The 26,626-nt window shown below is 56.1% G+C and overlaps 2 protein-coding genes across 2 annotated transcripts in view; both read right to left on the reverse strand.

Annotated features, from left to right (window-relative positions):
* Positions 1-2,763: 2,763 nt before the first annotated feature.
* Positions 2,764-26,626, reverse strand: part of MATK (megakaryocyte-associated tyrosine kinase) — a 47,772-nt gene continuing 23,909 nt past the window's right edge. Inside the window, 13 exon segments of the mRNA XM_071219179.1 lie at positions 2,764-3,138; positions 3,225-3,311; positions 3,711-3,906; positions 4,043-4,116; positions 4,202-4,286; positions 4,365-4,464; positions 5,694-5,759; positions 7,000-7,093; positions 7,494-7,713; positions 7,795-7,910; positions 8,012-8,207; positions 8,491-8,504; positions 25,452-25,487. Of these exon segments, the coding sequence (XP_071075280.1) occupies positions 2,899-3,138; positions 3,225-3,311; positions 3,711-3,906; positions 4,043-4,116; positions 4,202-4,286; positions 4,365-4,464; positions 5,694-5,759; positions 7,000-7,093; positions 7,494-7,713; positions 7,795-7,910; positions 8,012-8,207; positions 8,491-8,504; positions 25,452-25,487 (1,524 nt within the window). The 3' untranslated portion in view covers positions 2,764-2,898.
* Positions 20,800-25,858, reverse strand: ZFR2 (zinc finger RNA binding protein 2). The gene is made up of 4 exons (XM_071219178.1): positions 25,753-25,858; positions 24,271-24,382; positions 23,394-23,491; positions 20,800-22,651 (listed from the first exon to the last, which is right to left on the reverse strand). The coding sequence occupies exons 2-4, from the start codon at positions 24,377-24,379 to the stop codon at positions 22,391-22,393; spliced, it is 468 nt and encodes a 155-aa protein (XP_071075279.1). The 5' UTR covers positions 24,380-24,382; positions 25,753-25,858; the 3' UTR covers positions 20,800-22,390.

Raw genomic sequence — 26,626 nt, forward strand, 5'->3', positions numbered from 1 at the left:
TGAAGGCAACCTTACTGGCTCCTCTGGACACCGAACAGGGCATGGCATGGGGGCGTTTTAGCTGAGTTCCGAGGCACGAATAAACATTACTGAGCACTCACCGTATGCCGGTGAGCAAAACACACAAATCTGGGCGCCGATGTCCTGGCTGGGGAGGCAGGCAGCAGCCGTGTGGGTAAAATGCAGTGTCGGGTGACCAGAGGTCCAGTGGGGAGCAGGGGAGGAAGGGGCCCCCGAGGTGGGGCTGCTCGTTTACGGAAAGGGATCAGAATGAGGGACAGAGGACGAGGCTGCAAATTCTGGACAAGATTTGGTATGAAGGGGAAGGTGCCAGGGAACCACGGGAGGTAGTGGAGCAGGGAAGGGGCACAGTAAGGTGGTATTTTGGATGAGAACCTGTTGTGAGATGGGAGGCTGGGAGGAGGCAAGTGCAAGGGCAGTGGGGATGGCGAGGAGGAGAGGCGGGGGGCAGGAAATCAATTGGGGGGGGGATTCGGGGAGGAGGAAGGAGGTCCCTGTTTTGGGGACAGGTGGATGATGGGATTGTCACAGAGGCGGTGGCCCAAGAGCTGGAGCAGGATCGAGGGGAAGACTCAGACTGCTTTGCCAGCCCCCGCAATCCAAGAAGCCTGGTGGCTCGGTCGGGTGCCCTGAAAACCAAGAGGAGGGAGCTGGGGCTGGGGGCCAAGGTGAGGCCTGAAAACTGGTTGCTGGATTTAGTGTGGGGAGATTGTCCAGGCGGGCGAGACCCAGGTCCTCAGACGGCCTAGGGAGTGAGTCCAAGAGAAAGTAGAGATAGATCCTTCTGGAAGGTTGGCTTGGTAGGGAGAGAGACACACATGGAGAGACAGAGACAGTGGCAGGCACACAAACATACACACCCAGAAAAGGCGTGCCTAGGCCCTTGAGGACTCGGTCAGCTGCAGAGGAGGAGCCAGCTAGGGCCCCATTGTCCCATGAGGGAGGGCCGGGGTCAGGAGGCAGGGGAGGCCGCAGATGTCCTGAGCCCAGGCTGGAGGGGCAGCTAGTGTTTCCTGGTTCCTTGCAGACCTCAGCTGCCCCAACTATAACACAGACTCTGGGCTTTATGGCCACAGGGAGCCAGCCAGGCCTGTGGGGCAGACAGGTAATTCCCCTAATTGCTTCATCACTTCAAAACGTTAAAAAGCTGCTCAGTTCTCAGGCCCCAATTAGCTAAATGGCCCCACCGGTTAAGAAGCTGCAGGAGGGATCCAGGTCAGGTGCAGGGGGCTTTCAAGATTTAGCAGGATGTGGCTGAAGGTGCAGACGCTGTGTCAGCTTAGAGGGCCGGATTAGGGGCAGGGTGGGGCAGGACCCAGGGACCAGCGGCCCCTCCAGCTGGATCAGTTGGCAGGGCAGCTGTGTGCGCATGCGCACACGCAGGCCACTGCCGCTCCAGCCTCCCTTTTCTCCCCCAGGAGGAATCACTGAACCCCTTCAGGTGCTGTGGGGCAACAGGCCAGGAGGTGGGCCAGGCTTCAGGAGGTCACTGTGACCTTTGGGCGTTTGTCTAGCTCAGGGCCAGCTCAGGCAGGGTGGGTCAGCAGAGGTGATAGTGTGTGCTGGGGCCTGGCCATGTCCCCTTCCCAGCTTGGGAGGCCTTGGGGTGGGACAGCATCCAGCCTGGCCCAAGACCCCCTCCAGGCACCCTGGAGGCTGCCAGGATGAGAACACCAACCCAGATGGGGTGGGCGAGTCACGGCAAACCTGCGCACCAGCTGTTGTGTGCTCCACCCTTCACTTCCTCCCCTGTCTGGGCCCTTCCACCCCCCATCCTGCCTCACCAAGGTGCCTGATAATAGAGAAGACTGGTGGGCCCAGGTAGGGGGACCAGCCCCATTCGTTTGCCTGAGGCTGCCCTGGGAGCACACAGCTAGGGGGCAAGTGAGAATTCAAACCTGGCAGCAAGCCCAGAGCCCAGCCTCCCTTACCTAATTGGACAAGAGGGGCAGAGCCTTGGAACAGGCTGCTCAGGGGGCTTTATTTTTTAACCCTCACCCAAAAATAGGTGCATTGAATTTTTTTTGAGAAAGGCAGAGGGAAACATTGATGTGAGAAACACCCATTGACTGCCTCCCCTATGTGCTGACCGGGGATGGAACCCGCAACCCAGGTGTGTGCTCTGACTGGGGATTGCACCCATTAAGTTTTTGGTGCATAAGATGGGGTTCCAACCAAGTGAGTCACCTGGCCAGAGCTCAGCTGGCTTTTCTTGAGTCTCCTCTGGAGTCACTGGGTCAGGCTGGAGAACGTGGGTGGCCACACTGGAACACCCCCACACAGGGACACAGCTGCAGCAGCAGAGCCTCCCTGGGCTCCTGCTCCGAGGGACAAGTCTCCCATGATCCTTTGTGCCCAGGACCCCAAGGGTTGGGCACCCACCCAAAGGTTGAAACTTTGAGGGTTGAATGTGGCACCCACAGATGGACCAAAGTGGGGACCCATGAGTGATGGCAATTGGGTGCACGGGATAGCTGTGGTCCCTGGCCCAGAGAGTCTCCCGCTCCATCCCAGGGGTCTGCATCCCCACAGTGGCAGCCAGTGGGTCATAGCTGGGTAGACAACTGGCAGGTGGACTGTCCAGAACTGGGTGATGGGGGACAGTGTGCACCCCCTAGGCTGCGAGGATGTTGGAGGTCGCAGAGAGAGACTCAGATGCCCACAGTTCTTGGAACCAGTCTTTATCAAAGCACCGATCCTCCTCCCCAGGTCTGTGGGGGCCTGTGGGACAGCCCTGCGCCCCCCAGGAGGGCCTGCTTTGTGCTGTGAGCCGGGTGGGCAGCTTGCTGGCCCTGACCCTCCTTAGGCCTGCCTGTATCCCCACCCTGAGCCCCCTACTCTCGCAATCTTCTGGGGCCCATGGCCCCCCAGGCAGTGTCAAGGCTCTTGGCCACAGGGCAAGGTGGGGCCATCAGCGTCCTGCCTTTCCACATGGCCAGTGGCGCCCACGCTGCGCAGCTCCCGGGCCAGCTTCTCGGCCAGTTTCCGAAAAGGTGGCCGGCGGGTGGGCTCAGCCTCCCAGCAGCTGCTCATGAGCGTGTGGACAGCACCCGGGCAGTCCTCCGGGGGTTCCATGCGATACCCCTTCTCCACAGCCTCTGTCACCTCCTTCAGCGACTGCGGGCAGAGGGCACACCAGTGTGGGCTGGGGCTCAGCACCACCGTCCCAGACTCAGTGCCTCCCCCACCCAGACCACGCTCACCATCTTGGGGTATGGAGCACGGCCATACGAGAAGACCTCCCACAGCAGCACCCCGAAACTCCAGACATCGGACTTGCTGGAGAATTTCTGTGGGGCCCAAGACCAGGGTGAGGAGGGACCCTTCAGGGTTTCAGCTCCAGTCCCTGATTCCTCCAGAAAGTCACCTGGATTGTCCTTCACTCTGGTCCCTTCCTAACAGACCCCATTCCCGAGTCTGTGCCCCCTTGACTGAGTGGAGCTCAGACTCAGTAGAGGGAGGAGGTTGGTTACTCTCGCCCTCAGCACTGAGCCCAGAAACGGGGGAACTGAAGCCCAGACGGGGTCACACCCAGGAGAGACAAGATGGGCACCAAAAAGAACAACTATGGGCCAAGAACTCACTGGGGAGGCAGAGCCAACTCCTTTGGAGGTTCAGAGAGGCCAAGACACGTGCCCAGGATCATACAGTGGAGGCTCCAAGGTCCCTGGGGACAGAGGGGCACTCACCCCGTGTTTGAGCGCCTCAGGCGCCGTCCACTTGACCGGCAGCCGGCTAGAGTCCAACCCCTTCCTCTCAGCTTTGGCCAGGCCAAAGTCGCTGACCTTGGCCACCAGGTCCTCAGAAATGAGGATGTTGCGGGCAGCAAGGTCTCGATGCACCAGCTTCTTGCTCTCCAGGTACTCCATGCCCTCGGCCACGTGCCTGGGGAGGGGGAGGGGCACAGGGGCTCCAGTGGCCAGGTCAACAACTCTCAAGGCCAGGCTTCTTTCTATTCTGTGCCTTGGTTTCCCCTTGACCTTGGAAAGTTTCCTCCCTGCCCTCCAAGGGCCCTACTCACAGGGAAAACTGCAGAAGCTGTGGGGTGTTCACAAGGGCCCGGCCCCGAGTCCGTAGAAAGTTCACCAGGTTGCCCTGTGGCAGGGGGGGACATGGGGCTAGGGTTCGAGGCTGCTTGGCTGCCTCCCCAAGCCCCGCCTGCACCCCAGCCCCACCATACCTTGCTCACATGCTCCATGACGATGTAGAGCCCCTGGTGCAGAATCACACCCAGCAGACGCACCAGGTTCTTATGCTGCATCTTCCTGTGGGGGACAAGAGGGGGGTGAAGGCACAGCTAGAACCCCCAACCCCAGTGCTCCTGACCCCTACCAAGGACTCACGTCATGACCGCTGTCTCATCCAGGAAGGCCTGGGCCGTCACGTCGCACTTGATGTTCTTCACAGCCACCTTCTGGCCCAGGTACTCGCCCTGCAGGACCGCTGCAGGGTGGGATGGAGATCAGGACCCAACAGAGATGGGGACAGACACGGGGACATACCCACTCACACGGACCCCCATGTGCGCCAACACAGCCTCTGTCCCCCAGGCCTGGAAACCCCCTTGCCCACACAAGCTCCAAACCCCTGATTGAAGAAAATCTAGGGGTCTGTAAACTCTGGTCCTAGGGTCAAATCCAGTCCAATCATGCTTTTTGGCAAGGTCCATGAGCTCAGAGTGATTTTTACACTTCTTTTTTTTTTTTAATTCTCACCTGAGGATTTGAGAGAGAGAGGAAAGGAAAGAAACATTAATTGGCTGCCTCCCATATGCACCCCGACCAAGGCTTGAACCTGCAACCTCGGTATGGGCCCTGACTGGGAATGGAATCTGCAACCCTTTGGTGTATGGGGATGATGCTCCAAAAAAAATGAGCCACCCAGCAGGGCGGTTTTCATATTCTTAAATGGTTAAAAAAAAAAATCAAAAGCTCCCTGGTTGGTGTGGCTCAGTGGGTTGAGTGCTGGCCTGGGAACCAAAGGATTGCCAGTTCGATTCCCAGTCAGGGCACATGCCTGGATTGCAGGCCAGGTCCCCAGTAGGGGGGGTTCGAGAGGCAACCACACATTGATGTTTCTCTCCCTCTGTTTCTCCCTCCCTTCCCTTCTCTAAAAGTAAATAAATAAAATCTTAAAAAAAAATCAAAAGAATGTTATTTCATGACACATGAAAATTATAGAAAATACAAAATTCAGTGTCCACAAATAAAGTTCTATGGGCACGCAGCCACGCCCATCGGTTTACCTATTGTCAGTGGCTGCTTTTCTGTTACACACACAGAACCAAGCAGATGTGACAGACTGGCCTGTAAGGCCAAAAAAAATGTTTGCACTTCGGCCCCTTCCAGAGAAAGACAGCAGATCTAAGCCCCAGAGCCTTCCAGAATAATCACTTCAGGAAATGGCACTCCAAGCAGAGAGACCAGCATGTTCAAGAGCCTGAAGTGTGAGGGACTCACGTCCACTGGACGCCCGCCTGAGTTAATTCGTTCCTCACGACAGCTGCTGTCAACCCCTTTCCCAGAGCAGGAAGCTGAGGCTCAGAGAGTGCAATGGTTTGTCTTCAGCCGCCCAGCAAGTAGGTATTGAATACGGATGTGAATTCCTCTCAGTGATTCCAATCCTGAACAACCCCCACCTCCTTCAGCCCCCCAGCCTCCGCCACCACTCACCTCCAAACTCCCCCTCTCCAATCTGCGCTCCCAAGGTCAAGTACTGCAGGTTCAGTAACCAGCCAGCTGTGGGGCAAAGACCTGGTCAGAGGGGTAACAGGCTCTCCCAGCCCTTCTCACCCAGGGCACCACCTGGGGAGACCAGGTGGGGTCTCCCACAGCACCCAGCTGTGGCCGCTGTTCCCAACCATGGTCCGAGGGCATGTCTGAGGCCCCCCGCTCCTGGTACAGGGTATCATCTGGTCTAAGGCAACACAGCCTACCCTTCAGGGCTGCCCGTCTCTTCTACCTGGAGACTGTCCCTCCAATACCCCCGGGGGTCTTCCTTTTACAGTCCTTCACCTCTGGCCTCCCAGGGACACACACACACAAAAAATACAATGGAGACCAGTAAAGCTTCTGGAACCTTTAGGAAACTTCCAGTGCTCTAAGTCATAATCTGCTCTGGACTCCCTGACCCCTTGTCTGAAGCAGTCCAGTGTTCTCTGCCTCCTTCCCCTCTAGAAGCTTCTGTAGGCCTCTTCCCTATCTAAACCAGGAGCCCTTAGGCACAATCAGGCATGGTGACACTGGCCTCCACCCAGGTGCCATCCACAAGGTGTCCAGGTTTTTATGGGACAGACACATGTTTCCAAGGAGACACCCAGAATCAACAGGTTCAAAAGACCATGCAGGTGGCTATGGTTGGGGACCTTTGCTTTGGGACTTCAGTATTGATGATTTCACTGCAAGGAGGCTGGAAAAGCCTTTCAGGTGAAAGGAACAGAATGCACAATAGAATGGAAACAGAAGAGGAAATGAGTCACAACCAGGGGGACTTATGAATGGAGGAGGGGCCATGTAGATGAGGCAGGAAAGAAGTTCTCAGCCACAGGGGAAGTTCTGGAGGGCAGCGGAGCTGCAGGGCCTCCCTTCTTCATGCAGGTAGCAATGTGGATGGGCTTTCAGGTAGCAGGTTGCCTCTAGGGTCAGAGGAGCAGGGGTCGGGAGGAAGGGGAACTGCCCCCCTGGAAGGAGATGGTCTGATGGGGCGGGGGTCTGAGGCCTGTCTGGGAGGTGACACGAAAGGGATGTGGGAGGGTGGGTGGGTCGAGGTTTGAGCCAGGTTTCCAGCTCAGGTGATGGGGCAGATGGTGGGGACAAGGGAGAAGCAGCAGGTGTGGGAACCCGCTCAATTTTGGGCTGATTGGCGTCTATGGGTGCCCCCTGCCTGACCCAGGGGCAGCCCAGACCTTCCACCACGGTGCCAGGCACAGTGCCATGCGCAGGTGGGGCAAATGTGGGCAGAGAGGGCGCAGACTCCTACCCTTGGCCAGCTCCTCCTCTGCCGATTTGGTCCCCTGCTTCCTCTTGGGTTTCACAAGTCTCGTGCAGATGGCCCCCTTGTCCTTGCTGTAATGCTGCAGGGTAGGGTGGGCAGAGGTGGCTGTGAGTCAGACCCCTTTAAGCAGAAGCACCCCCGCATCCTGTCCCCTTCCTGGGGGTGGGCTCTGGATAGGGTGGGCATGAGCTTGTAAGGAGAGGGGTTTGGTCCCTCCAGGATGTGTTGGGCTGGTTTCCATGAGAATGAGGAAGGATGGGGGCAGTGTCTGGATTGCTGTCAACCTGGAGGTCCCTGGAGGAGCCACCCAGTCCTTGAAGGTGGGACCTGGAGGGCTCCAACCAGCTCTATGGTTGGTGGTCCATGGGGACCAGCTCCTTCTCCGCACTGGGGAGCCTGTGGCTCTGTGGGTCCTCATGTCATTACAGCTGGGATGGGGCGGGGCCTGGGGGACATGCGGCTCCCGGGTCCAGGTGCACCTCCACCATATCCATGAGGTTGCAAAAGCAGATGGCCTCATCTATGGTCAGGTGGCCGTCGCGGTGCAGCACACGGTAGTGGAACACTTCTTGCAGGAAGCTCACGCACAGCACGTAGTCACCAGGATGCCGCACTGACTCCCGCACCAGGAACAGCCCATCCTCGGGTGGCTGCAGCAGCTGCACCGCTTCGTGGCCTGAGATCTTCCCGTGGAACCACCTGCAGCGGCAGGAGGGCGGGTTGGGCCTAGCTGGCCAAGCCCTCCTGAACCCCCATCCCAGGGCTCACCCCACAACTCACGGCATGAGGCTGAGTTTGGAGTCAGCTGAGAGAGCTTCGCGTTCCCGAAGTGCACCGGCTGCCAGCAGCCCCTCCTGCCCGCTGGCGTGGTGCTTGGCTCGATACCAGCTCTTGCTCTGCCAGGGAGGGAGCCTGGGGTCTGTATGGTGGCAGGGGGTGGGTATTCCTGGCAGAGTCCCATCCCCAAACATACCCAGGCCCTCAGGCCACAGCTCACCTCACAAGCCTCCAGGATGGTGACCACATCGCCCTTGCGGAAGGCCAGCTCTCCGGGCTTTGTGCGTGTGTGCTCGCACTTGGTGATGCATTGGGTGCCTGGGGCCCAGCGCCTCTGAGTGGGAGGCATGGGGGAGAGGGGCAAAGGAAGCATGAAGGAGATGCCCTCCCCACCCCCCAGAGAGATTGGATTGAGACAGAGAAAACACAAGAAAGAGGGAGAAGAGTAGAGAAGACAAGAAGGGAGCAGCCAGCAGAGAGAGATTAGTCACAAACAGGGAACTTGGAACAGGTCAGGAAAAAGAGGTGAAAGAGATGCAACACCAAGTGACAGAGAAAGACCAGAAGACACCAGCTAAAGGGGACATGGGTCAGAGTATTACGCACCCCCCCCCCCCGCCCATGGAGACAAGGTCCTGTGGGTATGGACCGAGCTGTGGAAGGGCCAGGGACCCAGGAACCCAGGCTGGGGGTACTCACTGTGGGCATCCTGGCTGGATGGACAGGGGTGCCAGGCGTGGAGAAAGCGAAGGCTCACCTGGGGGGTGGGCAGAGACCAGCTGGAGAGCACAGACTCAAACCAGGCTAAGGCTCTGGGGGCCATCACTACCACTACCAGCCCAGGCCGGAGGAGGCAACAGCCAGGGGCATCCCCAGGGGGAGTCCCAGACATGGGTTCTCCAAGCCCTTTGGGAAGGTGGCCTTTACTCGGGGGAGCCCCTTGGAAGCTGCGAAACATCAGTGAGGAAACCCCGGAGCCTAGCCCCACCATTGTTCCCAAAGGGAAACAGGACTGAAATGGACACAGAGCAAGTGGCCACAACCTGGCTCAGGCCCCAGTAGCCCACACGGCGCATGGGGAGCTTGGTGCCATCTAATCAAGCCTTGTTCTTCCTCTTTTTCGGTGAGTAGGCAGAAGCAGGACAAATACAGAATGACTCAAGGTCATTCCCAAGAAACTCTGACCCTACAGTGGGACAGTGCCGCCCTGCTGTGCTCATCTGGCTGGCTAGCTGAACCTTTCTAATCCCTCCCACCCCACCCCACCCCACCCCACCCGAGGACGGACACACAAGCCCCCCACTGCTGCTTGGTTGGGGACTTTTTCACCCCTGGCCTCCCCCATTGACCCCACCACAGGTGGCTGGGCAGTGGGACTTGTTCTGGGGTGAGTCTCTGCCCCTCCAGTGTGCGCCCTCATAAATCCCCAGCCCTGCATGTACTCACACGCATACTGATCCATGTACACACGAGCACACAGAAACACATGGGGCTTGGACACAGGCGGACACAGGTACCCACAGGCACGCAGGTATGCAAGCAAAGGCACGTCCCCCTAGAGACAGGTGTGCACACGCGTCTACAAGTGTGTACACACACACAGATGCTCAGACATCTGGAAGGGTATCTGTCCACTCCCCTCCCAACACATACAGAACCACACGTGAACACCTGGGCATAATACGCTGGGCCACCCGGGCACGAAGAGCTACACGCAGGGCCGCGCACACGCATCTCGGTCACACGCGCACATCCCTCCACGTGTACGCGCGGGTACACACACCCAGGCACTCGCAGACACGCACACCTCCCACCCAAGAAAATACCCCCAACCCGCGCCTGAAAGCCTCTAACCGTCCCCACCCCAGCCTCGTACCCGCCGCCACGCGCCCCGGGCGCGTACACTTGTGCGCACACTAGCTCCTCTCACGCACGCCTGAGCCTCCCCGGAGCCCTCTGGTTCTCAACGCCTGGCGGTCTCTCCCCACATCCCCGCTGCCCGCTCACCTGCTCAGGGGGCGTCTCCGGGCCGCGCCCCGCACCCGCCTCCAGGAGGGCCGCCGCGCGCTGGCTGCGCACCCCGAGGCGGTCCCGGCTGCACAACTTGGAGCAAGTTCCTCCGTTTCCTCATTTTGGGCGGGGGGGGCGGGGGGGGGGGAGGTGGTTTAGGGTGGGGGGAGCAGGAGACGCCGCGGCCTGAAGGCCCTCGCGGGTCCTAGCGCCGGTCGCACTGCGGTGCACTGCGAGCTGCAGCCGGCTCCTCCCCGCCCCGCCTCCGCGGTTCCCGGCACCTCCCCTGTAGCCTGGGTGGGGAACTGGAGGTTCTCAGGGGTTTCTTGCCGCTTCCTGGCCTGGAGCCTCGGGGCGAGCACACCGCCCCCTGACCATCCCGGGAGGCAGAGGCCTTGGAGTGTGGATCAGGTGTCGTAGCATTGAGGAAAGGGGGGCGCGTGAGTGAGCTGCCTGTCGGGGAGGTAAGCAAGCTGCAGAGCCCAGACGACACAGTGGACCCCCTGACTCGGCATTCCAATGCCCTCATTAAGCTTCTCTGTCAATGGGGACTCTAATAATCACCTGCCGCTTTAGAGGGCTGTTGGTGCCTGGTGGAAGGAAAGCACCCCAAAAATGTTCCCTGCTATGTCAGTATCATCATCATCATCATTAAGGGAAAACTGGGGCTCCAGGAAAAAATCATGTGGAACTGGAGGTCTCCAGGTGGAGCAGCCTTCTTTTGGAAAACAAGGGCGGGGCCTGACCCAGGGTCAACCCAGCGGTGCCAGAGGCAAGACTGCCCCTCATTTGGCCACCCTTTTTCTCCGCTGCAGGGCCAGGCAGCGCTGGCCTCCCTCTCAGAGGACCGCTGAATGAGCCCTGGATGGCCAGGGCACTGGGCACAGCCCCAGCGATGGCTCCGTGGGCTCCCTTACCGATCTTTCGAACAAAGGGATCCACTTGGTCAACGAGGAAGCTGACCCGGGAAGGGTAATGAACCAAGATGCCCAGATAGCGTGGGTCCTGTATTGACCTTCTGCTACCCCAAAAGGTTTAGGGGCTATGCTTCCAAAGCACCACAAGGTTTTGGGGAACAGTGGCCCAGTTCTTAGAATCACAGAACACCCATAGTGTGGAATATGATATAACAAAAACTAGGAAACTGTGTATTAATGTGATGAAATCCACAGCCATTGAAAACCACCCCCACGGAGGTGGGGCACAGTGCAAACGGCATGATTGCATTTTTGGTATACAGGAGAGAAGGAGAGAGTAAATCAGTGGGGAAAGTTCCAGAAGGGAACCCTCCAACCGGCAGCAAAGTCGTCCTCAGCGAGGGAGGTGGACAGGGGGAGAGGGTGGGAGAGCACACCTTTCCTGCCTCGTGGTGTGATTTATTAGCGGTGGTAGCGTTTGCACAGGGGATCCTCTGAGAACATTCCTGCTGAGCAAGGGCTCCCTGTGCTCCACAGACCCTGCTGTGGGACAGTCCCAGGGTGTGCCCCCTACCTCCTGCCTCCCAGTCACCAGCATGGGGCTGGGATCCTCCAGCTGCCATTCCATCAGGTGATGAAGGCCCACCATACATGGCAAACCATCATCGCTTGCCAGAAATAGGGATGCGGCCTGAAAATAGCCAAAGTGGAAACCCACAGCATCGTTAGGTTCTCACCAGAGACTGCTGTGGCCCCAGCTCCGACAGGAGCTGGCATCTAAGAATTTAAGATGCCCTGGCACCCGTGGGGACTCTCCTGGATGCAGTCAGAGAGACAGGACGATGGGGCTGGCTTTCTCCTTTTGTGAATAGATACTTAGTGTCTGAGTAAACCTACATCCTGCCCAGGACCTTGGGGGATCCTTGTCCCATGATCAGAGGAAGCAAAGGTGTTGAGACAGGGAAAGGACAGACTTAAGGAGACAGTGTCAAGTGCCAAGTCCCAAAGGGCTGGCCTAGTGCACAGGAAGCCCCCCCCCAGGGTGTGGGCATGCAGCACTGAGCTGTGCCTAACTCTAGAGGGGTAGATTTGAGTTCATGGTTTATTTGGGTCAGAACTATGGAAGAGGTGAGCTCCCCATCCCTGGAGGCATCCAAGAATTGGCTGCTTTGAATTACAAAGACTCGATGGGTCTTCCGTTCCCCAGAGGTGGCAACACTAGCATCTCCTGCCTGCTGCCAAGAGATGGGGGACTCGCTCCTCCCTTCCAACTGCTTGAAGCCACATCAGTGGATCAGGCACCAGAATCCCCCAGTCCCAGACTCCTCACCCTCCATATTTCAGTCCTGTCAATTTGATTCCAGAAAATCTTTGACCGTCCCTGGGCATCTGTTGCTGGATGGTGACACAGCAGCCCCTCCCTCATCTTCTGGCTGCTTCCAGTTTTTCTCCTTGCTACCGTTCACCTTCCATGACTAAGGGAGGAAAATGTGACTGTGGTCCTCCCGTGCTCTAAACCCTTTCATAGCTCCCGCTGCCTGCAGGACAGAGCCTAAAACACTCAGTCTGGCATCCAGGGCTCTTCCTGTTCCGGCTCCATGGCCTCGTCTGCTTCTGCTCCCACCACGCACCCAATAGTCTGGCAACTCTGAACTGCAGGCGTTCGTGAGCTTTTGCACTGCTGTCCTCTGCCTGGGATGCACTTCCCCACTGGCCGGCATCTTCATCTCATCCTCCTGTGCCCCTCTCAACTGGCCCCGCTTTTATGAAGCCTTCTCAGACACCCCTACCCTTCCCCGAGCCAGCCCTCACTTCTATGCCCTGGAAGGATCCCTCACTGGAGGCACTAGCTGTCTCGTCTCTGCGTGTGATGGGGCAGAGGGGCCTGGCCTTGGTGACTGAACCCTGTCAGCCTACCTGAGAAGGAACCAGCCTGGAGGAAGCAGAGCCGAGAAACAGAGAGCGAATCTTGCAGGAAGAATTCACATCCTTGGATTTAGCCACCCCTGGAGTTCACTCTATGCCTAGTGTAGGAAGACGGCCTTTGCTCTTTGATTGCTCAGGAGGGGGTTTCTGCCCCTTGCAACCAAAAGAATTCCTAACACTCAAATGGGACCAGAGCGGGGTGTTGAAATGAAGTCTCTGTGATGTGGAATCTGGGAGTCAGATGAGGGAGATGAATTTCTTGGGTGTCCCTTCCATGACCTGATAAATGTGCCTTCTGTGCACTGGATCAGGTGGTGTTGGCTTCTGTCACTTGCAACAGAGGAACCTGGATGGACCCGCCTTGTCCTTCGCCTGAATGACTTTCTTGTGCTCATCCAAATCTCCCTGTTCTTCACATCTTAACCTCCTATTTTGACTTTTGTGATGCGCCTAACCCTCTGCTCTTCAAACTCCTGGAGATGTGGTGGGCCAATCCTCTGGTTTTGAAAACTTTTTTAAAAATTGTATTGATTTGAGAGAGAAACACTGATTTGTCATTGCATTTATTTATGTACTGATTGATTGATTCTTGTATGTGCCCTGACCAGGGATTGAACCTGCAACCTTAGCACGTTGGGACGACGCCCCAACCAGTGGAGCTACCTGGCCAGGACCCGGGCCTCTCCTTTCAGAACTGGGGCAGCTGACACTCACAGAGGCAAGGCCGCTTGCCTGCGGGCACGTGGCTGATTGGGACTAGACGTGCAGGCCTGCGGACGCCTCCACCGGGGTAGTGAACTTCTCAAAGGCAGGACGTATTTCTTTTTCTTTTTTTAAAGATTTTATTTATTTATTTTTAGAGAGAGGGGAAGGGAAAGAGAAAGAAAGGGAGAGAAACATCAATGTATGGTTGCCTCTTGTGTGCCCTCCGCTGGGGACCTGGCCTACAACCCAGGCATGTGCCCTGATTGGAAATCGAACTGGCGACCCTTTGGTTCACAGGTTGGCCCTTAATCCACTGAGCCACACCAGCCAGGGCGGCCGGACGTATTTCTTATTCTTGTTTACAAATATGGACGAAAATCATTGTAGACAATTAACACAGAGAGGCATGTCACAGGCACTTTACATTAACGTATCAGTTAAGATTAGGATTGGCTACAGGGCATGGAAGACACCAAGTGCTGGAGGCTTGAATTAGGCAGAAACGAATGCTCGCTGAGAAAGGCAATCCTGGGAGTGTCAGGGACTCTGCTCCTGCCTTGGGGCTGCTCTGCCTCGCTCACCACTCGAATGTCCACCTCATGATCAAAGATGGCTGCTGGGGCTCCAGCCATCCCACCTCCATTCCAGCCCACAGAAAGCAGGAAGTTGGCAGAGAAGGGTATACCTCTTCATTTAAAGAATTTTTTATCCAAATACAGAAGGAAAGAAAGCTGTAGTCTTTATAACAGAGGCTAAAGACGACGGGGAAGCAGGAATCCTGGCTTCCTCTTTCTCAGAACTCTCAGGCTTACTCCCACCTCTAGGCCTTTGCATTAGCTCTGCCTTCTGCCTGGGACACTTACCCAGTGTACCCAACACTGCAGCAACCCTAGAGAATATTTCAACCTGCTGACACTTCACATCCCCTCCCCTATAGCTCCATAGAGCCGCCATGGTCTGACAGAACATATATTGTACTTGTTTATCTTGTTTCCTGGCTGTGTGTGTCCTTTACAGAGCATCAGCTCCCCAGTGCAGGGACTTTGGGTGGTGGTGTTCACTGCTATGCCCCAGTACCTGGCACATAGTAGATGTGCAGAACATATGTTTTAAGCCAATGAATATTGGGAGGAGAAAGAATGAGCAGTGCCTGTCACCTGTGAGGCGAGCACTCTCGTACCCATTTCACGGATGGGAAGGCTGCGGCTCAGAGAGTGCCGAGGCTCAACCTAGGTCACAGGACATAGTGGGCTGGGCTTTGAACCCAGGCCTGTCCAGCTCCAGGGCCCATATGCTGGTGCATCACAAGGTGTGGAGCACATGGTAACTCCCCAAAGAGGATGTGCCCATAATCTTGCTTTCTGGATCTGGAAGACAATCAGGGCAGGGCAGCTGCAGCCAGATGTGGGGACAGCTGAGCTGGTGCTGTGGCCCCGGCAGACCCTCGACTGAAGCACACAGCCGGATCAGACTGCCCCAATTAGCACATCTTTAAATTTAGCTTTCCCCACCCTGCCAGGGGACTCAGGGATTCAGGGAGGAACTCTCTGCTCTTTCGAGGAAAAGTGCTGCATTACTAGCTTTACAACCAGAGCAGGCCGGATCATTCCCAACCTGTGGAACAAAGGGCCCCTGCAGGCATCCTGCAAAGGGTGCCAGAGGTGATCTGCTTTTGAAGTGGGAGGCCGTCTGCTCTCCTCCCACACCCCTCAGCCAGCCTTCCTGGTACTGCGGTGGAGCCAGGCACACCATTTCCTGGCCACGCTTGAAGGTTCACGCTGTGTGAACTGGGCCCATGTCACTTTCTGGCTTACAGCCTTCCCATGGCACTGCCACTGTGTTTAGGGCGAAATCCAAGCTCCTCACTGTGGCGCCTGCCTGGTCGGCCACAGCCACTGCCACCCCTTCACTTCCCTGGCTCACTCCAGGTCCTCAAATGCTCCAGGCACAGTCCAGCCTCAGGCCCTTTGCAGGTGCTGTTTCCTCTTGTCTTGTCACATCCTTTCCTCAGCTCCTCTCAAGGCTGGCCCTTTCTCAGCATTTCCAGCTCCACCAGGAGACCATTTCTGATCACCCATAGTGACCACCCACCATCCAAACCCAAACCACCGCTGCCTTGCCTCACTCCCCTTGAAGAACGGGTGCTCTGTGAGCGAGGGCGGGGGCCACCCTGGCTTGGGCAATCATTTCTCTCTGGAGCCTGGCACACAGCAGGCCCTCACAGAGCAAATGCATAGAATCACATGAAAGAGCGAAGGCCTAGGAAGGAGAGTGAAGGATCCACAAGATACCACAAGGCAAGACGTGTCTGCCAGAAGACATCCCCAGGCCCCTCCCTGGCCCTCTCCATCCTCTGTCCCCAGACCCTCACCCTCTAACTCAAGAGCTGGCAGACATTCTCTGTGAAGGGCCAGGTGATCTCCAGCTGGACGGCTCAACTCTGCTTTTGTAGTGCAAAAGCCTCCATAGATAACATGCGTGTGACAGGCGTGCTGTGCTCCAGTAAAACTTCATTACGGATGCTGAAATTTGAACTTCGTGTACTTTTCACGTGTCTTCCAATATCATGGCTCTCGATTTTTTCCAGCCACTTACAAATGTGAAGAACCATTTTTAGCTCACAGAATGCATAAAAGCAGATGGTCAGTGGGCTGTAGTTTGCTAACCTTTAGTGCCTCTGTCTTATTTTCTTATGAATAGGCACACCTGAAAATTTACTTGACCTTGTAGGTGCACCACTCCATCGAAACGTGCCGGTATTCACGGCCTGCAGCAAGCTCTCTAATACTCTAACTCCCCTATATAAAGCTCCCTGACTCTGCGGCGAGCCCCGCAAGTGTGTATATGTTTTCTTCTCATCAAAATTAATAATAGCAATATTCACAGTGTTTTGCTATGTACTTGAGACTGTGCTAAGCTTATAGAGCTGGGTTTTTTAAAATATTTATTTATTTATTTTTAGGAAGAGAAGGGAGCGAGAAAGGGACAGAAACATCGATGTGTGAGAGATACATCGACTGGTCACCTCTTACACACCCCCACCTGGGGACCTGGCCCACAACCCAGGCATGGGCCCTGGACTGGGAGTCGAACTGGCGACCTTTTGGTTCATGGGCCCGCGCCTAATCCACTCAGCCACACCAGCCAGGGCTAAAACTGTTTTTAAACAAAGCACGTATGCTCCACTCCCAAAGGGCAACTACTGCTGCTTCTATTGGCTCTTTCTCTGGTACCTGCTTCCATAGTTCAAGAAAATAGTGTAGAAATCTCGTCAGTTGGACATTGCCCATTGACCTGTCACTCCTGGAGGGAGAGTATTCGCTCTCTCAGGCATATTGCTTTCCCAATAGTTTTATCACAATTTTTGGCTAAATGACTATTTAGTGCTTATATTACCTGGAAGTATTGTTCACGTGGAGCAACGTACACTAAGAAACACTTATGTTCGAAGACTTACTGTTTTTCCTGGAGTTATTTGACTCCGTGTGTCTGCGACTCTTTCATCCCCAGCCTCCCCAGCGGCAACTTCTCTGCTCTGGGCTGGCTATGCCCAGCTGGGGTCCTGGCCTCTCTCTTCTTCACTACTCAGCGATTCCTGGGATGAAGCACCTATTTCTTGAGTGCGGGCCTCCGTTTCTTGGTTTGTGCCCTTGTTTTGAGGAGGTGCACCCCCTGAGCCTTTCCAGACAAAGCACGTCCTTCCATTCTCCTGTGAGATTGGTGCTTTGCCTGAGGACGGCATTCTGGGTGCCGATACTCTCTCTTGCCTCCTGTCTGCCAGCTTCCAGTCTCGGGCACTGGGCATCTGAAGCTGTCCTGCTTCCTCATCCTCTGCTTCACACACGTTTGTGTTTTCTGTCCTCTGTCTCTGAAAGCTTGCGGAGTCTTCTCCTCCCGCACATCCTGCATGTCGGCTGTGTGGCTTGGCGGGCTCTCTTTGCACGTGGTGGGCTCAACAGTCAGTGGACTCGGCTGTGGCTTTCGCTCCTGGCGAACTTTCTTAAAGGATGCCACTGGTGGTTTCTTCCACTTCATTGTCTCTGTTCTCTTCGTGGAACTTTCCTTTGTCCTATATGGGGGCTTCCTGAATTGCTCTTTCAATTTCCTTGCCTGCATTTTTTTTTTGCTTTTTGTCTTCTCATTCTACTTTTTCATCCAACCTTTCTGTTGACATTTTAATTTTGACTTTCAGGTTTTTAATTTCCAAGGGCTCCCTCTGATTCTTTGAATGTTCCTTTTCAAAAGGCCGTCTAAAACTTATTTCCTGGCTTCTGTGTCTTCTGTAAGCTCTCTGAGGTTAAATAGTACACACAAGGGCTTTCCTGGAATTGCTTTTTTTCTGTTGTCTCTTTCCTCCAAGTTACTCCTCTCTCCCTCCCTCCCTCCCTCTCTCTCTCTCTCTCTCTGGGTTGTAGTCTCTTTATTGGCTAACATTTATTTATTTATTTTTAATGATTTCATTTATTTATTTTGAGAGAGAAGGGGAGGGAGGGAGAGAGAGACGTGAGAGAGAAACACCATTTGGCTGCCTTCTGTGCACGTCCCAATGGGGGACCGAACCTGCGACCGGGCTTGTGCCCCGACCGGCAATCCAACCAGCGGCCTTTCCCTTTGTGGGACAACACCCAACCAACTGAGCCACACTGTTCAGGGGTCGTTGGCTAGCATTTGTGAGGGCAGTGCTGCAGAGCCGACAGGAAGCTCCTTGCCACGGGGCAGCTTCCCTCCGGGCGATGTTGCGGGGGCTGGCCACTGTAGGGGATCCCCCCACATGTCAACGGCATCTGCAGGGCTTTTCTTATGGCCTGACGGCCAACATGCTAGAAGCTGATACAGGGAAGGCAACTGGGGTCACTGTTCCACGTGTGACTTTCCCTTCGATCACTGGTTCTCGCCCTCACAACTGCCCTCCACTGTGCCCGTGGCCCTGAAGCTGAGCCTTTCTGTGAAGCAAGAGTTAAAAATGCATTTGGTTACTGAGTTCTCCCCACAGCTCTGTAAGGTTGATGCTACTAGTTTTAAGCCAGTTTTACAGAGTCTCAAGGAGGCGAAGTGAGCTGTGCCAGGACAGAGCAGCTAATACATTAAAGGGCTAATCTGGGCCCAGGGCCCAAAGTCGCCCTCGCTGCATGAAGAGACAACTTCCGGTTCATCTCTGGTTTCCCCCCGGAGGCTGGTGTTTGCTGACTGCATAGTGAACACTTCCCCACGTTCCTCTCGGTAGACATTGGGAAGACACGCAAATGCCCACGGCACACGACAGGTGTCACGTAAACACGGGTAGAGTGAATGAGAGAATGAAAGAACAGCAGTGGGAGAAATAAACGTCACAGAAGAAAACCTATTAAACTTATGTCCATGTGCAGAAAAGTAGTTTTTAAAATGAGAAGGCACAGTCCTGCCTTGGTGGGGGGGGGGGGCTCCTTCCTTTGCAGCGGCAGGGAAACTGGCGGAGGCATCGGCTTTCACCTGGAAGCCTCAGATGCCCTCCGATGTCTGCCCTTTGACAAGAACTCCATTCTCGGGAGGGACAGAATCCCCACTGTTCAGGAACATTTTGCCACATTAGAATTGATCATTTTTGGAAACAATCTAAATGTCTGACAGGAGGGGAATGTTAAGCAAATCAGCATATGTTCATTTGGTGGAATATTATGCAGCTATTAAAAATTACATCTCTTCATAGTAGCCAAAATAAGCCTGGCTTACTTTACGGAGCACGATGTCCTCCGGGTTCACCCACGTTGTAGCATGGGTCAGAACTCCCTCCTGTTTGAAGGCTGAATGTTCCATCGACCGGATGGATCACCTTCTGTTGATCTGCCCACCTGTCCAGAGACACCTGGGTTGTTTCCACCTCTAAGCTATTGAGAATAATGCTGTTGGGAACATGGGTGAACGAGCATCTGTTTCCCAACACATTTTATTTCTCCACACTTGGGCAGACAGAAACAGGGTGTCACTCCCCCGCCCCCGCCCCGCCCCCACAACCTCCGGGGCTGCCTTTTCCACCCTGAGGAGAAACAGGTCCTCGGCATGTCTGCTCAGCAGAGCCGGAATCTACTTACCTGAAACATCTTCTCAGCCCCGGAAGCCAAACTAACAGAGAACGAAGGAGAAGATGGAGCCAGCATTTTCCCAAACAAGCCACTCGCTACCCGAGTGTGGCCTATTTTTGGACCAGGGGACACGGCACGTTTTCCTGGCTATCTTTCTGTGTTATCTGTGACTTTGCAGATGAAGCCAACAGATGTGCCCTTCCTTTTTTTGTCTTCCCGGGGCTGCCTGCCAGGTTCAGCTCCAGACCTGCCCACACGCCTCACGTCATCTCGCCCACACGCGGGCTGCTGTCTCCTAGCAACCAGGCTCACAGGCCAGCATCCTGCAGCCTGAAGTCCTGCTCGCTATCTCAGGCTGCTCCTCCCCTCGCAGCAGTCAGGCTTCGTGGGAGCCTGGCACAGTGCCTTCCCGCCGGCCCGTTCTGGAGTCCTCTGACCAGTGGAAAGAGGGCTGGAGAGATTAGGGAAGACCACCCTTCAGGCCTTGAGTGAGCTTGTCGCCCGGACGTTTCATCCATCTGGACCGAACACACAGCTAACTCATTGCTTGATTCGCTGTCACGTAGCCTGATTGTGTTTATTTTTGGAGTTGCTGTGGGGGCAGATTTAATTTTCTGTCAACAGAATTGGCATTAAACTACCTGGTGGCAAAGATGATATCCATCTTTCCCGGGAGCCAGGGAGGGACTGGTGAACGGTGGGCAACATGTTTTCCAAGAGCTGCCCCTGGCAGGATGTCAGGGAGGAAGTGAGTCTGCGAGGACTGAGTGTGTTGCACAGCGGCAGGACGCAGGGCTTTGCACACGGGTGCAGCTGTGACGCAGGCCTGCCACGTCCTTGTCTGGAAGACAGAGCCATTCTCCCGTTCCTTCATCATCCTGCCACTGCCCTAACTGAAGCCCCTCGCCCAGGCTGTCACAGTAATTTCTCGGGATGAGACAGAAACAAATGGCGTCTTCCTAACTGCCAGGAGGCGGATTCCTCTTATGAGCCCTGTGTTTAGGTATCTCAAGCATGGCTTCAAGCCCTTAACATATTTATTGAGCTACTACTATGTACTTGGTGTGTTCTAAACCTGGGGATTGCGTGTTAAGTGAGATAGATATATTTCCTGTCCATAGAGAATTTATATCCTGGGGGTAGGGAGGAGGCAGATAACAAGTGATTTTTTTACGTTTTTTTTTAAATTTTTTAAATGTTTATTGATTTTAGAGAGAAAAAAAGGGAGAGAAACATCAATCTGTTGTTCCACTTATTTATGCATTCACTGGTTAATTCTTGTTTGTGCCCTGACCAGGGATGGAAGCTGCCTCTTTGGTGTGTGGGGACAATGCTCTAACCACCTGAGCTACTGGCCAGAGTAGATAATGGGTGATTTCAGTCAGTTCTGTGGTAGGCTGAAGTGGTCAGGGAGGCCTCTCTCAGGAGGCGATATGTGAGCTGAGACCTGAAGGCAGGGAGGAGTCGATGGCCACACAGGTCAGGGGAAGAGCTTCCCGTGCAGTGGGAAGAGCATGTGCAAAGTCCCTGGGGGCAGGAACAAGATTGGCTGGCCTGATGACAAGCAGAGACTGGTGAGTCTGAAGCGGAGTTATTGAAGCAGAAAGTGGCAGATCGGTTCCTGTGGGGGCTTCTTTGGGATTCGGGGTTTTATCCAGAGCTCTTGCTGTGGGAGTGTTGAAGCAGCAGAGCGACAAGGGAGAGTAGCAGTGGATGGAGAGTAGAAGCGTGAGTTCCTGAGCACAAAGGAACCAGGTGGTGGTGGTGGCCAGCCTGGGCAGTTGGGTAAATGGCAGAGTCACTGGCCAGGATCAAAGGGAGAGAGGGGGTGTTGGGGTGAAGCTCTCCCTGTGAGGTGAAGGATGCCTGGACCCTGTCCCTGTGCTTCGTCTGTGGGAGAAATGTGGCAGCTGCAACGCCCCGCTCAGAGCCCTGAGAGCCCAGCAGGGTCCCCTGTGCCCTGAGCAAAGGACTGAATGGTCCACATGAAAAGACAAGCATTTATTCCCCTGCCCTCCAAATTTCCAGGTAGCTGTACACAGACATCAGACGTGAAGCCGCACAGAGGTTGTCCCTTAAACACAGACACACAATCAAAGGAATCAAGTAGTTGCAGACCGAGTTGGCATAAAGATGAGCTTTTCTGCTTTAATGCCAGCCAGGAAAACTGGTCACCAAAAAGGGAGGTTTGGACAGAGCAGGACGGGGCTGGGCAGGGGGTATGCCCATGCCCACCAGTGCCAGGGCCATGTCCACCAGCAGGTGTCTGACCCTGTGTACAGCCCCCCAGATCCTAAGAAGTAAGCCCTGGACCCACAAAGGCTGGACCTATGCAGGGAGGGTAGGAGAAAGACAATGGGCAAAGCCCAGCCCAAACAATACATTACAGAGCAACTCCTCTGGAAGCAGAAGGCACTCCGAGGTCGGGGTGGGGAGGGAGTCTTAAAGTCAGGGCAGATCCAGGTCGCAGCTGCTCCTGGGAGGGGGCCGAGGAGCACTTAGCCCTGCCGCCCTCCCCATTTCGGGGGTGGGAGAGGAGCCCAGCTGAGGCCCAGCAGACCCCGGGATGAGGGGCCATTTCCAGGCTGGTGAGTGGGAGGGGTGGTGTGTTTGGCGCAGGCTGGGCCCAGGTGCACCCTTGGGATTGGCCCCCACCCCCAACTCTCCCTAGCCTGCCTCCCAGGGCTAGCCTTCAGGATGGGGGGGTGGTCCTGGATGGGCATGCCCTGGTGATTTGAAGTCCATGCCCGGCTGGGGCAACCACAGGAAGCAATTTATGAATCCATACCCGTAGTAGCCCCAGGTGAGTTTAAAGTTAGCAAAAGAGCCAGGGCTCAAAGTCACTGTACTAGGGCTTCAACACCTTCCACGCTGCACTAGGGACACCTTGAGCAGCTGTCCCACCCAGAGGTTTTCATCCCTGTGTGATGCAGTTTCACTGCTGGGCAAAGCACAAGCGTTGTTAAAGAAACCCGGGAGACGTTACTGGAAGGGAGAGCACAACCGCTGAATATCGGGGATGCAGCGTCCACTCAGTGGCACGTCAGGACCCGTTGGGGAGGCGAGGCCACTCACACGGCCCGTCTCCACCTGGCTGGCCTGCTTCCTTGGGCCTTCCTCGGTCTCGTCCGCCTCCTGCGGCCTCTTCCTGAAGCGCAACCCTGGCCTGGTTTTGGGCGGTGGCAGGGGGTCCATGCCCAGGATCTTGTGGATCTGCCTAAACGCCAACATGCGCAGGGCGTGCTGGGGGCAGACAACCTGTCAGGACCCTCCAGCTTGTGCTCGCCTCACCCAGCCCCACGGCACGGTGGCGCACCGGTCCTCCTGTCCTTGACAATAAATACTCTTCTAGCAACTGCCGAGCTCAGTTACCGTCAGGCCTGACCGACTGCGTGGGAGCTGCTCAGGCCGCTAAGGGCAGGACTTCGCCAGGATGCCCCCTGGAGCACCAGAGCTTTCCTGCCTCCCTGCAGGGACCCCAAATCCTGCATCACCCAGTTTGGCTCTGATCAGAAGCAATTTGATTCTCTCCATTGAGATAATTTCTAAATGTCGGGCCCCATGTGATTTTCGTGCCCCTGGGCGACTTTCTTACAAACTTACAGCCAAAGGGAAACCACAGATGGGCTGTTTTCTTGCTTGAGGCTGGCCAGCCACAAGCCGGGTATATTTACAGAGCATGGGGTGGCAGGGCAGGGCTGGGGGAGCTCACCAAGGCCAGTCCTCGCCAGTGAGGCCCCAGGGCTGCGCCTTGTCACTGTGGTGGCTTCAGCTCTGAGCCAGGCTGGGTGTGCCCCCAGAAACAGTCCTGTCACCCATGGGCTACCCTCCCACAGGCCACCTGTCTCTGCAGGGACACGGAAAGGGAACCCCAGAACATTTCCTGGGGTGCTGCATCACTGAAAACGGGCTGGGACCAGGGTGCTGCCCACTGCGTTGTTGAGCTGGCCTGGAGTCAGGGAGCCACAGGGGCCAGCCACCCTACCTGGGCACTGACTGTGACGTCTTCCCGCTCCTGGAGGGTCATGGACCCGAGCACGTCCGTCTGGTCTCTCTCACAGGGATCCTGGAGCCCAGGCCCATCTTCGTGAGGCGAGGTGGGGGTGGCAAAGAAGACAGAGCACCCTCATGAAAGACTGCCACCACCGGGGCCTGAGAGGGTTCGAGCATGGGGTCTGTGACTGTACCCCTCGGTACCCACGGCCACACCTGGGGGGCATGCCCTCAGCTGGCACAGGCTCTCCCTCTGGGGCATCTCACCTGGGCCACCCCTCCTCTGTCCCCACAGGTACACTCAGCAGAGCTTCCTGCTGCCATGGGTGTGTGCCCGAGCATGTACCTATGTCACCCAGTGTGTTTGCTCGTCTTTCACTTAACATGATACCACCCATGTCCCTAAACCGGCCGGAAAACACCGTCTCTGTCCCTGCCACCTCATGAGCGCACATGATCTCTCTTCCCTTCTGCTACTGGGAGCCACACCGCGGTGTGCCTCTCCACACGTAGCCCATTTCTGAGTGTCTGCTGGTTTCCTTGGGAAATACTCCCACCAAGGCCATCACCCGGTGACAGCCAGGGCCCCCAGACAGGGGGGCTGCCATCACAGAGTGAGTGTCAGGCCGATAGACGGGGATGGCTCCCCCACCTGCCCCATCTGCACTGGGCCCTGCCCTCCTCTGCAGGTGAGCTTGTTCCACTTGCCACTGGGCCGTTCCCTTCCCGCTGGGGGACGTGTGTGCACGTCTGGGTCCCTCCTCCCACCCAGGTTGGACGCTGTTCTCGAGTGTTGGGAAGAGGCTCCCTCTGTTCCTCAGTCTGCTACATGCCCCAGTGTTCTGGGCTCCCCACCGACGCAGACTGACCTGTCAGGAGCATCCCTGAGGCCATACACTCCAGGACCCGCCGCACGGCGTCCCCCGGGCTCAGGGGCCCCTTGGCACTGCTCACAGCCTTCTCCACCAGCAGCTCCATGGCCTGGGCCGGGCAGGGACGGAAAGGGAGATGCTGTGCCGTGGAGGAGCGTGCCTTGGCCAGCTCACCTCTTGCTGGAGGGGCTCTGGTGGGCTTGGCTAGAGGTCTCCAGGGGACCCCAGGATAGGGGGCCCCTCCCAGCTCTTTCTCTAACTCCCACCCACCCTTGAGTTCTACAGAGGGTGGTTGTCAGTGAGGCCTTACCACCTCCTGGTATGGTAACGGCAGGTTTCTTTAATGTCTAACGCTTAGTTTCCCCATTGGCAAAATCCCATCAATCGTAACAGTAAAAACTAGCACTTCAAGGGTTAAAAGAAACTTGTTCTCTGTGACCCATGGTGCATTTAGCCTGGGTCACAATGACTCTGTGGCTTGCTCAGGTGTGCCTCCTCCTTCAAGGAGCCACCCCATCCAGGGGGGTTGCCAGGGCAGGGGATGTGTGCTAGTAACCCAGCGGGAGGGCAGCCCCTGCGCTGTCCATGGGGGGGTGGTGCTAAGAGCAATGGCCCCTGCACACTGGGCATGAGGCAGAGGTCCTGATGGGTACCGGAAGCCTTGGTTTTGAAGATGGCCCTCATGAGTAAGGCCAAGGGTGACCCAGGGGCCCGGCTTTGGGAGCAGGAGGAGACGGCAAGCAGCATCAGGCTGCTCACAGAACACAAATGGCTCTCAAGAGTGCAGGGGGCTCCAGCTCCTTCCTGAGAACAACGTGAACAACTAAAAACCCTACAGGTCGTTCCACCCAGCACTGGTGAGGGGGTCGGCGGGTGGGTATGTGAAACGAGAGTGGAACACTCAGAGGCAAGCCTACCGAGGGACAAGGGGTAATCCCACAGAAGGATGGGGGACCCCAGAGACGGTTGAAGCTGGGGGTCTCACATTCAGGGGATGTTCAGGGGGCATGGGGACACTTGCATTCTCTATTCTCTGCTCTTCCCTCCACCCTGTGGGCTCTGGGGTCTACGGACGGTGGGGGAGATGGGGTGTCAGAGCCACAGGGGTCTCCCCTCCAGAGGAGGCAGGAGTGGTCCAGAGGCCAGAGTGGTGCCAGGGTGGGCACTGGGCCCCTGACCTGGCCGGGCCCTCGGTGCTGATGCTGCACATTTCCCTGGCACCCTTGCGCTGGCATGCTACCTAGTTCTGTCTGCGAGGTCGAAGGTTTAAGAAAATACAGCCAAGTGAGGCTGTATCCAGAGCAGGTCTCTTCCTGGTGCCGAGACCCCTCCTGAGACACCCCTACCATGATCTGCTGCTCCCGAGTGCGCAGACTGATGCCAGCCCTTTCTGGGAATGACAAGTTCTGGGAGGGGAAACGCCTGCCCAGGAGGAAATAAGGCCTCCCACAGCAGGATGGCTGCCGGGCGCTGCCTTACCCAGTCTGGCAGAGCTCCCCAGGGGGCCACACGCTGGCAGAGGTCTCGAAAAACCCTGATGACAATTGCACAGGGCTGTAGGCCGCTGGCTCGTGCCTTTGGGGGAGGAAGCCCACAGTTAGCTCTGGAAGCCGCGTGCACGTGGGTGTGTGTGAGGCCAAGGGAGCAAGGGCAGACCTTGGGGACGGGGAGCTGGGCCAGGGGTCCTGTCCTGTCAGTAGAGGGGAGGGAGCACAGCTGGCCAGCCTGGAGGGAGGTGGCTAGGGGTAGGTTCCACTCCCAAATGGGCATGAGCCACACAGCTAGCCAAGGAGGTGGCTAAGGGCGCACCCGACAGGACAGACATGTGTGACCCCCCTCCCAATCCTGCTCCCCCTAACCTGGAACCACTTGGCATGGCGGAGGGCGGCCAGTGACTGGAGACACTTTTCTAGGTTCAAGACATCTCCTGGGTCGGGCACTTCCATTCCTTCTAGAAGAAAAGGGAGTGTGGGCAATGCCATTTCCCACTTCACTTCCTCCCTGGCCCACATGGGCTATGCCTCTCAGTTCTCTGGGACTCATTTTATTTATCTGGAAGATACATGCTTCCTCCCAGATCTTTCATCTGGGGAACTACAAGGACTAGAGAAACCATTTCTGTGAAAATCCCACATCCTCTGAAGTTAGTGCCCACAAGGAAAGCATTCTTATCACTGAGCACCTTCCTCAACAACTCCCTTGGTTAGCAAACTACAGAGCAGGTGGAAAACCAGGAACTAAGCCAGATTTCCAGAAACTTCCAAATGTCTATGTAAAAGGGAAAAAGTGGGCAGATTTGAACACATGCCATCATTGAAGACAAAGGCCTCCGTGTGTGAGAGAAATGCAGATC

Source organism: Desmodus rotundus, chromosome 9 (genome assembly GCF_022682495.2).
Source record: "Desmodus rotundus isolate HL8 chromosome 9, HLdesRot8A.1, whole genome shotgun sequence".
In the NCBI taxonomy this organism is placed as follows: domain Eukaryota; kingdom Metazoa; phylum Chordata; class Mammalia; order Chiroptera; family Phyllostomidae; genus Desmodus; species Desmodus rotundus.

Excerpts from the sequence above, each read along its gene's own strand:
- ZFR2 (XM_071219178.1), bottom strand. The coding sequence starts at position 24,379 with ATGGAGCTGCTGGTGGAGAAGGCTGTGAGCAGTGCCAAGGGGCCCCTG. Across the intron at positions 23,492-24,270 it reads CTCAGGGATGCTCCTGACAG|ATGGGCCTGGGCTCCAGGAT; the intron begins GTCAGTCTGCGT and ends CGCCTCACGAAG. Across the intron at positions 22,652-23,393 it reads ACGTCACAGTCAGTGCCCAG|CACGCCCTGCGCATGTTGGC; the intron begins GTAGGGTGGCTG and ends GTCTGCCCCCAG.